This window comes from Pomacea canaliculata, linkage group LG6 (genome assembly GCF_003073045.1).
Source record: "Pomacea canaliculata isolate SZHN2017 linkage group LG6, ASM307304v1, whole genome shotgun sequence".
NCBI classification, from domain to species: Eukaryota; Metazoa; Mollusca; class Gastropoda; order Architaenioglossa; family Ampullariidae; genus Pomacea; species Pomacea canaliculata.
In genome coordinates, this window is record NC_037595.1 from 15,224,586 (window position 1) to 15,236,896 (window position 12,311).

Sequence of the window (12,311 nt, forward strand, 5' to 3'; positions counted from 1 at the left end):
TATTTTAAAAATGTTTTTTAAGTGGCCAAAATAAGGTGACTTCAAGTCATAAGGGAAGGTGACCTCATTGAGTTAATCAAACAACAAGAAAAAATATTGCAATTTGTTTACAAACATAAAATCTTTGGCTGGTTCTGCTGGAGGGAAGGTGGCAAACAGCTCAGTCAGGTCCCCATCTCTTTCTTTGTTAAGCAGAACATTTCGTTCATTGTGTGCATTTTTTTGAATTCTCATTTGATACAATATTATTAACTGATGTTGTGGATATGCTTTTAGAGTGAGAGGGAAATGATCATTAGTTTCTTTTGCAATGGCTGCCCTGGCATGTAATAGCTTTTATTGCTGTTTATACAACTGCTATTTGTGTTACACCTGTAAAACATTTTACAAAGCTCTTTTTACCATTTCTGCTACGATGTCTTCACATGGCTCGCTGTTTTGATATCATTTACATCTGTCAACATATTTAAAGAATCATTTTATTAAGAGAAACATGAACAAGAAAAAAGTGCACCAAAGAATCTTAAGATTGAAGAAACTTTGATCCAAATGAAAAAAATTACATAGGCTGTGTTAAACTCATATTTGTATCGCTGAAATTTGTATTTTTAGACTGTACCTGTATCAGCTTGTCTGCACTGTAGGACTTCTGTGCTGGAGCTGTCACTTTATTTTCTTTTTGTGATAATTGGAGGTTGTGAATTGGGAACATCAAAGAGGTTACGAAGAACATTTCACACTAATTTTCTTTCAACTGAGACATTAAATTCACTAGATTCAAAGTTTTTGCAACACAGATGGTAGCCCCCAGCATAAAGCACCTTCGCAGTTTATCCTGTAAAGTCCAGACAACAGCTATTTTAAACCCAAATTTTGTATCTGAAATAAGTATAATCATTCACTTGAGCTAGTTGGAAAGCTTTATGACATTATTAAATCACAGCATCTGTTCTAAAACAGATCTACAGATACATGACTCAAATTGAATTCAGTTTACTGACATAAGCTACTGGTGTCCTGTCACAGTTCTGAAGCAAAGATGTTAAAAAAAACCCAGAAGTTTCCATGGTGTGAGTTTATATTGTGACCATTGACAACTCTTGTGTTCAGAGGGAGGAAAAAGACACACGAAAGAAGAGAAAAAAAAAGTGTTATCTCCTTACAATCCTATTATAAAGTGTTTATTTAGTCTTTATTGTCAAGCACCTTCCCTGACCACTTATGTGAAGTGCTAATAGACATATCCTCAATTTTAGTTTGATCAAGGGAAAAAAAGTAAAACTCAGTTCCTATAAAACAAAGCAATACTGGCATCATTAAACCATCAACAATTGACTATCTAATCCTCTTTGTGCATCATGTTGCACATAAGGCCTCGACCAGAGTCCGCCAAAGATGTCAATCGGCTGAAACCCGCTCTAGGTGACCCCATGTCCAGCCCTTTCCTTTCATCTCCCTTTCCACTGTTCTTCTCCAAGTTTCCTTTGGGCGGCCCCGTTTTCTTCGGCCGTCTGGAGGCCATTGTAGGGTGACTCTGGAGAGGTCTGCTGTTTGCTGGCGGAGCACATGTCCAATCTATTGCCAACGCCTTCGTTGAACCTGCGTGGTGATGGACTCGGTTTCAGTTCTTTGGTGGAGTTCTTCGTTGGTGATGGTATTTGGCCAAAAGATGTTAAGTATGCGCCTGAGGCATCTGTTTTGGAAGACTTCAAGCTTGTTACTGATGGTTTTGGTCATCTTCTATGATTCTGATCCATAAAGGAGGGTGCTGATCGCATTTGACTTGAAGATTCTCAGCTTGATCTTCTGACTGATGTTTTTTGCCTTCCATGTGCTCCTGAGTGAGGCGAAGGCCTGGCTGGCTTTCGCCAGTCGGGCTCTAATCTCCACCTCCACATCCCTGGTGTTTGACATTTTGGACCCAAGATAGGTGAAACTGTCAACTTCCTCAATCTCTTCTCCATTTAGTTTGATGCTGTCTTGGACTCTGGCGTTCACTCTCATGCTTTTTGTTTTCTTTGCACTGACCTTCAAGTCAAGGTTTCCAGCTGATTCTGAGAAGGCATTTGCTTTTTCCTGCATGTTTTGGTGGCAATGCGACAACAGGGCAATGTCATCAGCAAAGTCCAAGTCTTCCAGCGTTGTTGTTGCTGTCATAGTCATGATCCATCTGATCCCTCTCCTCTCACTGTCGGTGGAAGTCTTCATGATCCAGTCCATGGCCAAGATGAAGAGGAACGGCGACAGTGTGCAGCCCTGCTTCACCCCAGTACTTACGTTGAAGGGGTCTGTGAGCTCCGTGTCACATACAACCTGTGAATTAAAATTGCTGTACAGCATTGCAATGACCTGAAAAAGTTTTGCAGGGACTCCGTAATGCCTCAGGATCTTCCATAAGGACTCACGGTGGATGCTGTTAAAAGCCTTCTCCAGGTCGATGAAATTGATGTACAGTGGTGTGTTCCACTCGTTACTCAGCTCCAGAATCTGTCGCAGAATGAAGATGTGTTTGGAGCAGGATCACCCAGGGCGAAATCCTCCTTGCTGTGGTCGGAGGTCTTTCTCAAGAGTTGCCGTCAGTCTTGACAAAACAATTCTGCTGAAGACCTTGCTGGTGAGGGAAAGAAGTGTTATGCCCCTCCAATTATTGCAGTCTCCAAGATCTCCTTTCTTGGGTAATTTGAAGATGAGCCCTGTCTTCCATGCATCAGGGACCTGCCCTGATTCCCAAACTTGCCTGAAGATTTCAGTCAGCATGGCAGCTGTCACATTTACATCTGCTTTCAACATCTCTGCTGTTATTCCATCTGCCCCTGGTTCTTTGCCACTCTTCATTGTCTTGACTGCTGCTGTCACTTCTTCCAGGCTTGGCAGATCTGTGCAGATGTCAAGGTCTATAGCTGCTGGCTGGATGTCTGCAAGCTGAGGAGGATCTGGTCTGTTCAGAACTGACTCAAAATGCTCCCACCAGCGCTGTAGTTTTCCTGCCTCTCCCATTACCGTTCATGTCTTTCATTGGCATATCACTGTTCTTAAACTCATTGTTTAGCTGTTTGTTTATCTTGTACAGTGTCTTCAGGTCATTTTTTCTTGCTGGTATTCAGCTTCATCTGCCAATTTCTCTATGTAGACTCTTTTGTCGAGGAGTTCAGATCCAGTGCTGTTGATTTTTTTGCTTGGCTGACTTTCTTTCGTCTATCTTCTTCCATGTCTCTTCTCTGATCCACTGTTCTTTCTTCTTCTGTTTGAAGCCCAGTATTTTTTCTCCTGGGCTGCTGTGCATAAGCGAACTTAAATTTCTTACTTAATTTGGCCGCAAACCGCAAACTTGACTCAGTTGAGTTCATGGCTGGCGAGAATCGACGTCGGTGTGCATGAGCGGACTCAACTGCTTGCTTAGTTAAGAAATGGGTCAAGACAGTGACCTCTTGTCCTTTTCGGAATTGCTGGGGATTCTCTCACATCATTGACTATTTATATACAAACAGCCAATCAACAATCGCTTTGTTCGCGCATTACGCTTTTATGTTTGCTCCTGTTCAGTCTTTTCAACCACGATACTATCTTTTGAGATTGAGGTATGTGCCTGAAAAAATGAAAACAATTACCAAAAAGAAAGACCGTACGGCCAACTGGAGGGATTGCGAGATTCAGCTTCTCATCAGCTTGGTGGAAGAGCACAAAGAAGGGCTATTTGCGACACTTTCAAATATGTGGACCGTGAAGAAAAAAAATAAGCTGTGGAAAGACATAGCAGTTGCCATCAGTGCTCATGGAGAGCAAAAAAGGAAATGGACCCAAATTTTTTTTAAAAAAATGGTCAAATTTAAAAGCCAGGGTGGTCGATGCCCTCCTGTATTAAATCGCACAGGTTCATGATATTGACTCGCCGAAAGCGAAATCGAGCGTAGAGTTCAATGTCGTCATACAGGTCAAAAAGGATTGTGTCTGTCACGAAACACACGTTCTCTTCTCAAATGTCTTCTTATCATCCTTCTAAAGCAGAGTCGTCTCGCTGCTATCTTCTGTCACTCTTCACACGAAGAAATCAGAAATGTGCTAACTTAAGTCGCCCGACTCAGCTAAGTAAGGGTTTATACTCGGGGGAGGGCAGTCTTAAAGTTGAGTAAGAAATTTTGTACTTAGCGGACTTGAGTTGTCTTGTGCACACCGAGTTACTGTACTTAAAGTTAAGTCCGCCAACTTAAGCTTAAGTTCATGTTTACGTTCGCTTATGCACACCAGCCCTGTTTCCTGTAAGACTCGATTGAAGTCGTCTGAGGTCATCTCTTGTTGGTCTCCTAGTGCCTGGAACCTCTTCTTTACTTCCATAGCAAAGGCCTGTTTGGTGGCTTGATCTTTCAGTTTGCCGGAGTCCACTCTCTGCTGGCATGCCTGTTTTCCTCGCGATCGACGTAGCTTCAGAGAAACTGCGGCTATCACAAGAGTGTGGTCACTGGCAACATCTGCTCCTCTGTAGGCTCTGACATCTTGAAGTGAGCTCCTCCATTTTTGGTTGATGATAACATGGTCTATCTGGTTCTTTGTGATCCCATCTGGTGATGCCACATTGCCTTGTGGATGTCTTGGATGTGTTGGAAGAGTGTGCCTCCAATCAGTAGGTTGTTTTCTTCACAAAAGTCTGCCAGTCTCTCTCCGTTGTCATTGATGGTTCCAATTCCATGCTTGCCTATGACATGCTCCCTGCAGGTGTTGTCACTTCCCACCTTGGCATTGAGGTCGCCGATGATGAGCAACATATCGTGGGCTCGAACGCTCTCCGAGGCTGCCTGGAGCTGATCATAAAAAGCATCCTTGCCTTCTGCCTTGGAGTCTTTTGTTGGTGCATAGCAAGCTAGCACTGTCAGCTTGGTGTACTTTGAATGGAATCTTGCTCTCAAAAGCCTGGGTCCTTGAGGCTTCCATTCCAGCAGTGCCTTTTCCGTTTTCTTGTTGAGGAGTAGTGCTACTCCTTCAGAGTGCTGAGTGTCTGATCTTCCTGAGACCAAGATGGTATGTCCTGACGCTAGTCTCCTCTTTCCGGTGCCACTCCATCTGACCTCACTGACTCCCAGGATGTCCAAGTTGTAGTTGTCAAACACCTTGACTAGTTGGAGAATCCTGCCCGTCTGGTACAAGGTCTGGAAGTTCCAGCACCCCACCCTCAACTTCTGCTTCAGCTTGAGTAAATCCACTGTCGGGTCGCCAGCTCCCTCTCGGGTTTGGCTGTCCTTCATAAATCCAGTCACCTGGCATGCTTTATTACCTCTACCAAATGTAGCGAGTATTCTGGTATTGGTTTCTGTAACATCTATTTTTTACATGGTAGGGTTGTTAGCCCTACAACATGCCTGGCTGGATGGCAGGGACCCTATTCTTACAATGCTCGCTAGGCAAGCATACCCAGGGGTCCCACAGGGGCAACAATTGACTACATAGTGTATATTTGAACTGTGCTACTATTTGTGGTAGCATCTCAAGATTCTACACCACACCTTTACATTTATATTTGCATACATCTATTAAAATGAAATATTGTATTGTTAAGATTATTGATCATTTCATCTGACCCAGGATCACCTAGTTACAAATATGCTTAAGCATTTCAGTTTCAGTATTTAAAAAAAAAATTTTTTCATTCAGTTCTGATCAACAGAAACTTATTCAGCTTGAAGATGCAGCCAGAGTTGCAAGCAAGGGGAAGCATGGTGCAGATATGTCAGCACATGTTCGTGACATCAAATGGATACTTGAAAACCCACGTAATTTTGTGGACTCCCATCATAACAAACCCCTTGAAGGTGAATATAAAGACTAAAAATATCTTATAAGTTGAAATTTGATCTTGTTAGTCTTGTTTACATAAATATTAGAGTTTGTTTTTTTACATTTGATTTTGTTTACATAAAATATCAGCAAAAATGTATTAGTACAAATATGCATCCATTGTGCAAATCAGATTTTGCATCGGTCTGACTTTGACATTACCATTATTTTTCAAATATACTCTCTGGGCAAACGTTATAGAACAGAATTTGAACATTGTTATAGTACAAATGTACACTTACCTCACATATGCACACACAACACAGCGCTCAACAAGCCTCCGCAGATGATGATGAGGATGAAAAGATTTATAGGTGAATTGAAGAGGCACAAGTTCAGTGGAATGTGACTGAGAGAGTTATAATGAAGTTGGTGAATGAAAACCATTGTTTTCCCGCTCACTTTGCCATTTTTAGAGCAACTGCTTTCTTTATGTATGATGTCTTTTTCTGCTTCAAGTGATGTTGAACAAATGACACACACAAGACGTCGGACACAAAACACCATTCTTACATGAAACAGTACAAGACCTACCACAACTCAGTACTCTCCCCCTTGCTAAAATTGAAATCCCCCCCAGATTTCTTCTAACCAGGTTGCTTTATTGTTTCAGTAAACTCCACTATGGGAAATATCTTTTAAAAAAAAACACACCTAATTAAACACACTTCCTTCTGGCTACTCTATAACTCCTATCTTTGAAACAACAAAGTATTAAATCGTAACAAGTAAAATTAACTTCAACTTTCAAAAACAGCAGTCAGCTCCTATTATATTTACATGTTCATTATGCCACCCTTCTTCTAAATTGGACCCGTCTTTGATAGTCAGCCTCAATGTTTTCCGTCCCCTTTATGTATTTTATGTAGGGATGGAATTCCTGAAGTAAAAGTGACCATTTCATTAATCTCTGGTTAGAGTGTTTGGCTTTGGCTAAGACAGGGATGCCCAACCTACGGCCCGCAACACGGGGCCATCCGGCCCGCAAAACTTCTGCCCACAGTGCAGAAAATCGGCATGTTAGTAATTTAAAAAAAAAAAATAAAGAAAACGAAAAAAGGGAAAGAGGAAGTATTCATCCCTACGTAGGGGGGGTCTCTCAATCTTTTTTTTCGATGGACGAACATTTCGATTCAGTGCTCCGACTTGATGTCTCTACGATGCAGTCGGACATTTAGAAGTTGGTTTCGGGAAAACAACTTCAAATATCCCACTAATTACTACATAATTAATGGTAAGTACAACTTGTTTCTAATAAAAATGGTATCTGCTCTATTTTGTTTCTTTTTTTGTATTTTTGCGGTGAAGCGGCCCGCAACACGCGTGTCGGAAATGTTTATGGCCCGCAGGCCGAAAAAGGTTGGGCATCACTGGGCTAAGAATACGAGAGGGGTTATGATCACTTTCTAGCACAAATTCTCACCCAGAGAGATACTGGTTAAATTTCCGAATCACAAAAATCACAGTAAACATTCTTTCTCGCATCTATGGTGTGCTCTCTCAGCCTTAGCTTCCTACCAGTGTACGCTACTGAATGTAAGGTACCATTGCATTCCTGCAGTAGCACAGCCCCCAGACCACGTTTGCTGTCGTCTGTTCTTAGGTGGAACTGTTTAGAAACTGGGTAGTTCGATGATAGGGTCAGAAGTGTGATGTGCCTTAAGCGGCTCAAAAGCTTGTTGGCATGCTTCTGTCCATTCTACTCACTTAAGTTTCTGTGCTGTTTAAAGCCGTAAGTGATGCTGCAGCACCTATAGGTTCACACAATCCGCTTATGCTTTACAGAGATTGGATCCAATGGCCCATCGGTGCCCAAGGCTTTCTGTACTCGGTTAATTACTGTCCTCCGTTGTCACTGAACTCTTTCTCTCCACGTTGAACTTAGGCCTATACAGCTCATGGTGTAGAAGAAAAACTTAATTAATAAGATAGTTTAGGCCTTTCTGAACACAATTATCTCCTGTACATGATGAAGAAAGTACGTTTGATTTTTTTTTCTTTGATTGAATAATATGGCTAGATGGCTGGCAAGACGATGTTGAAATCCGCAACGATCGTAAACATCACGCATCTGAAACGTCGAATAACACTTTCGGGCCACGCCATGTTTGAAATGTGCAAAAAACTTTTTCAGAACTCCACTTCATCTACCTAATTTTGGTTGGATTATCATAAAAGTGAGTTCACAAACAAGATTTAGGTGAGACAGATCCATTTCTACACATTTTGGTCTGTCATTTTCAATTCGAATTGTTCTTCTATCTTGTTTAGTTTTTTTTAAAATAATTTTTTAAAAAAAAAGAGGTAAAGTCATGCATACAAGGGGGTCTGACCGCCTTTAGCCTATAGGAGAGAAAGAGTTAATAGCCTGTCAACCGTACCTTGTCCTCGAACTACCCTTGGTATCCGCATGGATGCTCCTCTTACCTGTTTTGCTTCATACTGCACCCACGTGCTGTTGCATAAACCAGGGTACGTGCTACCTAGGGTGAGAATCACTTCAAGTGTTACTGTCAATGTGCACAGCTCCAATTTCATGATTTTTCCATCATGTAATGTCCCTTCCTTTTCCAAGAACCAGCTCGCATGCCTTCCAGCTGACCACACCTTCATAACATCTTAATGCACTGTTGCCTGATCCAAAGGCATGTGGACATGGCCATAGATTTCCGCATGTATTGCTGATATAATGCGCCCATAAGCGGCTGTACCCTCCTTGCCTTTGCCCAATAGTGCATTCTCATACCTACTTGAATGCTTTCATGTTACCAATCTGAGACAACAACCACAGCATCTTTTTAAGCCAAACCACCGGTAGGCGTGATGGAGTCATCCCTCCTCCAATTCTCATCCTTTGTTTGAGAACAGCTAACACCATCCGCTGTTCCCTCTGCTTCTACTTTCCTGTATTTTCAGCCGTAAAGTCACTTCTAGAAGTTTCTGTACATTCTGTAAAGAATGGTGGGGGGCTTACCTTGACAGTCACCTTTTGTGTATTTGCCCCGACCTCCCGGTCCCTGCCCACTGATGGTGCTGCCAGTTTTGTGATCTGCTTGGGCTTGCCATCTACACTGACAGCTTTGACACAACTGACTGTGACCATTTGTCTATTAGAGCTACCCCTTGAGGCAGCAACCCATACCCAGCATGCACTTGATCTTTAGGACCACCACTGTCTCCTGCCTGTAATGGCACATCTAATTATATTTGAATCATTAATTACAGAGATTGAAAATACAGACTCTAGGCTCTCTGGTAGAGTATAATATGGGTTTCTGACAGGGAGCAAAAAGCCACTAGACCAGGAAGGGAACCTTTTTTCCTCCAAGAGCCATTTATAACACCATTTAAATCATCTACTTAAAAATTAGCCTGCTATGTAATGTGTACAGTCTTAGCCTGCCTAGTGCTGCAGTTCTGAGTCACCACAATCTGCCTATCTGTAATTAAGTGTGCAGAAAATGTTCTGTTCATATGAAAAATATAGCAAAACAACTGTTAGGAGTTTGTAAAATATGACTTTATAATCAGAAAGTTCCTATAGGAGAAAATTAAAAAAGTATTTTTTTTTCCTAATGCACAATTTTCTGTTTGTGATTGTGCAGTGAAAGTACACTATTAACAATTATTTAGTACACGCATATCTCCTCCTTATGGAGTTCATGGCATTTACAAAGTGTCTACACACCTGCTACACACACATGCATGACATGCACAAATAAACTGATACACCTAAATTTTTCTAGCCAGAGCTTTTTCATTTGCTCATCCTTTGGAAATCCATGAAAGGATGTTTAATACTTTTAGGCCTGTATTGTATGCAAAGGTACACAGCAATGCAGACAATCATTTTTTTATTGTATGAGTTGACATGGTCAAAGAAAGCTACCTGTATCTACAGCTGACATCAAATCAGAAGTGGTAGATCCTTGGCTTGGGGGCAGTCCAGTAATGCAATGGCTAGCACCTGTCACCAAAAATTCACTTATTTATTCACACATTTATGCTACTATGATTAAAAGATAGATTTACTGAACTGTGATTGCCTTGGCCAGGCTGGATCAAATAATTTCACGAACTGGATGTTTCCCACCCCTGCACTAGATTAGAATGTGTGCTGTGAGAAAGTGCAAAGAAGATGGAATGATGTAGATGTGAGTTGTTGAACTTCTGGCATAACACACAGAAAGACTGCATCATTTAAGTCTATTAGGTGAACAGTTAATAGGTAATGTGTTAAGAAATGTGAATGAAACACTCAAATAATTACAACTGTTTAACACTGGGTGTATGATTTTCAGTCAACGTAAGATAAATAATCTAACATATGATCTAATTAATACAAAAATTTAACATTTCGAAAAAAATAATTGACTGTCCTTTTCAATTTTTTTATGGATAATTTGAAATAAAGTACTAGTTCAAACTGTTCTTATATAATCTAACACATTTGTAGTTTCTTAAATAAGTGATTTTACTTCTGTTTTGCTTTCTTCCAGCTGTAGTTGAACATGTCCGTGATGGATGTACAGTCAGAGCATTTCTGCTTCCATCTTTTGAATATGTGACAGTCATGCTTTCAGGAATAAAGGTTTGCTTCCTTTTTAAAGTGTAAGAATTGTGTGTGAACATTTGATGAGCAATTATCGCTTCTGTTACTTTATTTGCAAGAATCAGTTTTAACCTAAGGTAATGGTAACCTCAGACCGGTTAATGCTTCCTAAAAATGCATGCAAATTATTTTGACAGTTGTGACTTGCCATGAGAACAGTGTATTTCATGATTTTTATGGCATTGTCTAGTTTCAGTCAATGAAATGCAAAAATTTTCATTGTGATTGGCTAACCAATGGTTTAAATTTGTTTCCACTTCTCACACATTCATTAATTTATTATAAGAATAGACATGTATTAGCTTCCCATCTTTTGAGCTGGATTGTAAAACAAAAAAAAGGATGATTCAAGTATATTTATGTTTCAGCAGTGCATCACTGTTGTTAAATGTGGATTGAGTTCTGCAAAATATCTCTAAAGACTTTTGAATGCCAAAAAATTGTTTAAAAAAATCAGTTTCTTGTTCCCCTACCCCTTTCCCTGATCTTTATATATGAGTACTAATTTTGTTAGATCTTCCAGACTTGACAAAATCAAACTTTTTGGACAAGCATAATTTTTAGTTGTAAGAAAGGTATCTGTTCCACTGTACCATTTCTGTTATTTGCAGCGTACCTGTCTCTCACTACAACCTGCTAAATCCTTGACTGAAACATTTTATTTTTGTGTGTGTATAAATGAAACAAATGAGTTGATGTCAGATACTCTTGCACAGCTCTCCATAAGTATATCTGTAATTTATTATAAAAGACACAATGGTGCTATAGCATATATACTTAGTAGATATATTCATATATGCACTGGAGACAACAAATACACCATAATGCCAACAAAGCATCAGTACAACAGCACACGGTGTTTCTTCTTCCTTTATTCATAATAAAACTCAAACTGTTATAGTGTAAAAATATTAATAAGTGTTTAGTTAGTTTTGTCCTTGTTACTTCTCGAGGAACATAGGCCCGCAGATTAATAGGTGAGCATACCAATATTTATATAAAAATGGGGATGTTCAAAAGTTTTTACAGTAAAATTTGCCATTTGCAGAATTTTGACCAGGAGAGACACATCTCCCATGTGTTGACTCTTGATCCACATGGATCAGTGGTTTTTGTTTCTTTTTATAACACAAACCCACCTTTGATTTGGAGACAGATTTTACAGACAACATTTTTCTCTTTGCCTGTCACCAAGAGAAGAGATTTTGCTTTATGCAGTCATTTTTTTAAATCAAACGGTGCCATGTGATTAATTTACATAAGTATAATCAGAAGATGCATACTCTTTTGTTTCTTGTACACCTATGTCCTTGTAATTGTGTCCCACAAGTATGTCTTCTTGTTCCAGGAGTGAACATCCCGCCTCCCTCTGGTTAGGTAACTGAGCTGACCCACCTCTTCTATTTTTTCTCTCCTCCCTTTTACCTTTCTTCTATGTACATTGTCATCTTTTTCCCCGTCATATCTTCTTTTCCCATTGGTCTCTTTTCTGTGGCCTTCATTTGCCATGCAGGATGACCTGTGTCAGAGGAGATAGGGATCCTGCAGGTTAAGGTCCCTATTAGAATGTGGCTCATAAAAAAATTTATAAATTGGAAGACACATAAGTTTTCAGTTTTTGATTTTAACTTTTGATTGGCTGATTTCAAATGCTTTGTAGTCTTTGCTACTGCTATGTTTTGCATTAGCTGAAGCAGGTCATGGTTGACACAGACCTCCCACTACCTTCCCTGTGGGCCTGGCTTCTCGTGCCGGGTGTGAACACCCAGCCTCTCTCTGGCTGGGTGACTAGGCTGGCCATTTCATCTATATTCTTCTAATCAAACATCTCCCTATTATATTACAGTTTTATCCTTCCTATCTTTTGTCTACA

General features: G+C 40.3%; 1 protein-coding gene across 3 annotated transcripts in view; it reads left to right on the forward strand.

Annotated features, from left to right (window-relative positions):
• The window catches only part of LOC112567036 (staphylococcal nuclease domain-containing protein 1-like), an 87,869-nt gene that overhangs the window by 16,743 nt on the left and 58,815 nt on the right, over positions 1–12,311 (forward strand). For all 3 annotated transcript variants that reach the window (XM_025243497.1, XM_025243498.1, XM_025243499.1), the window contains 2 exons: positions 5,644–5,801; positions 10,326–10,417. In XM_025243497.1, the coding sequence (XP_025099282.1) occupies positions 5,644–5,801; positions 10,326–10,417 (250 nt within the window). The remainder of the gene's footprint in view (positions 1–5,643; positions 5,802–10,325; positions 10,418–12,311) is intronic.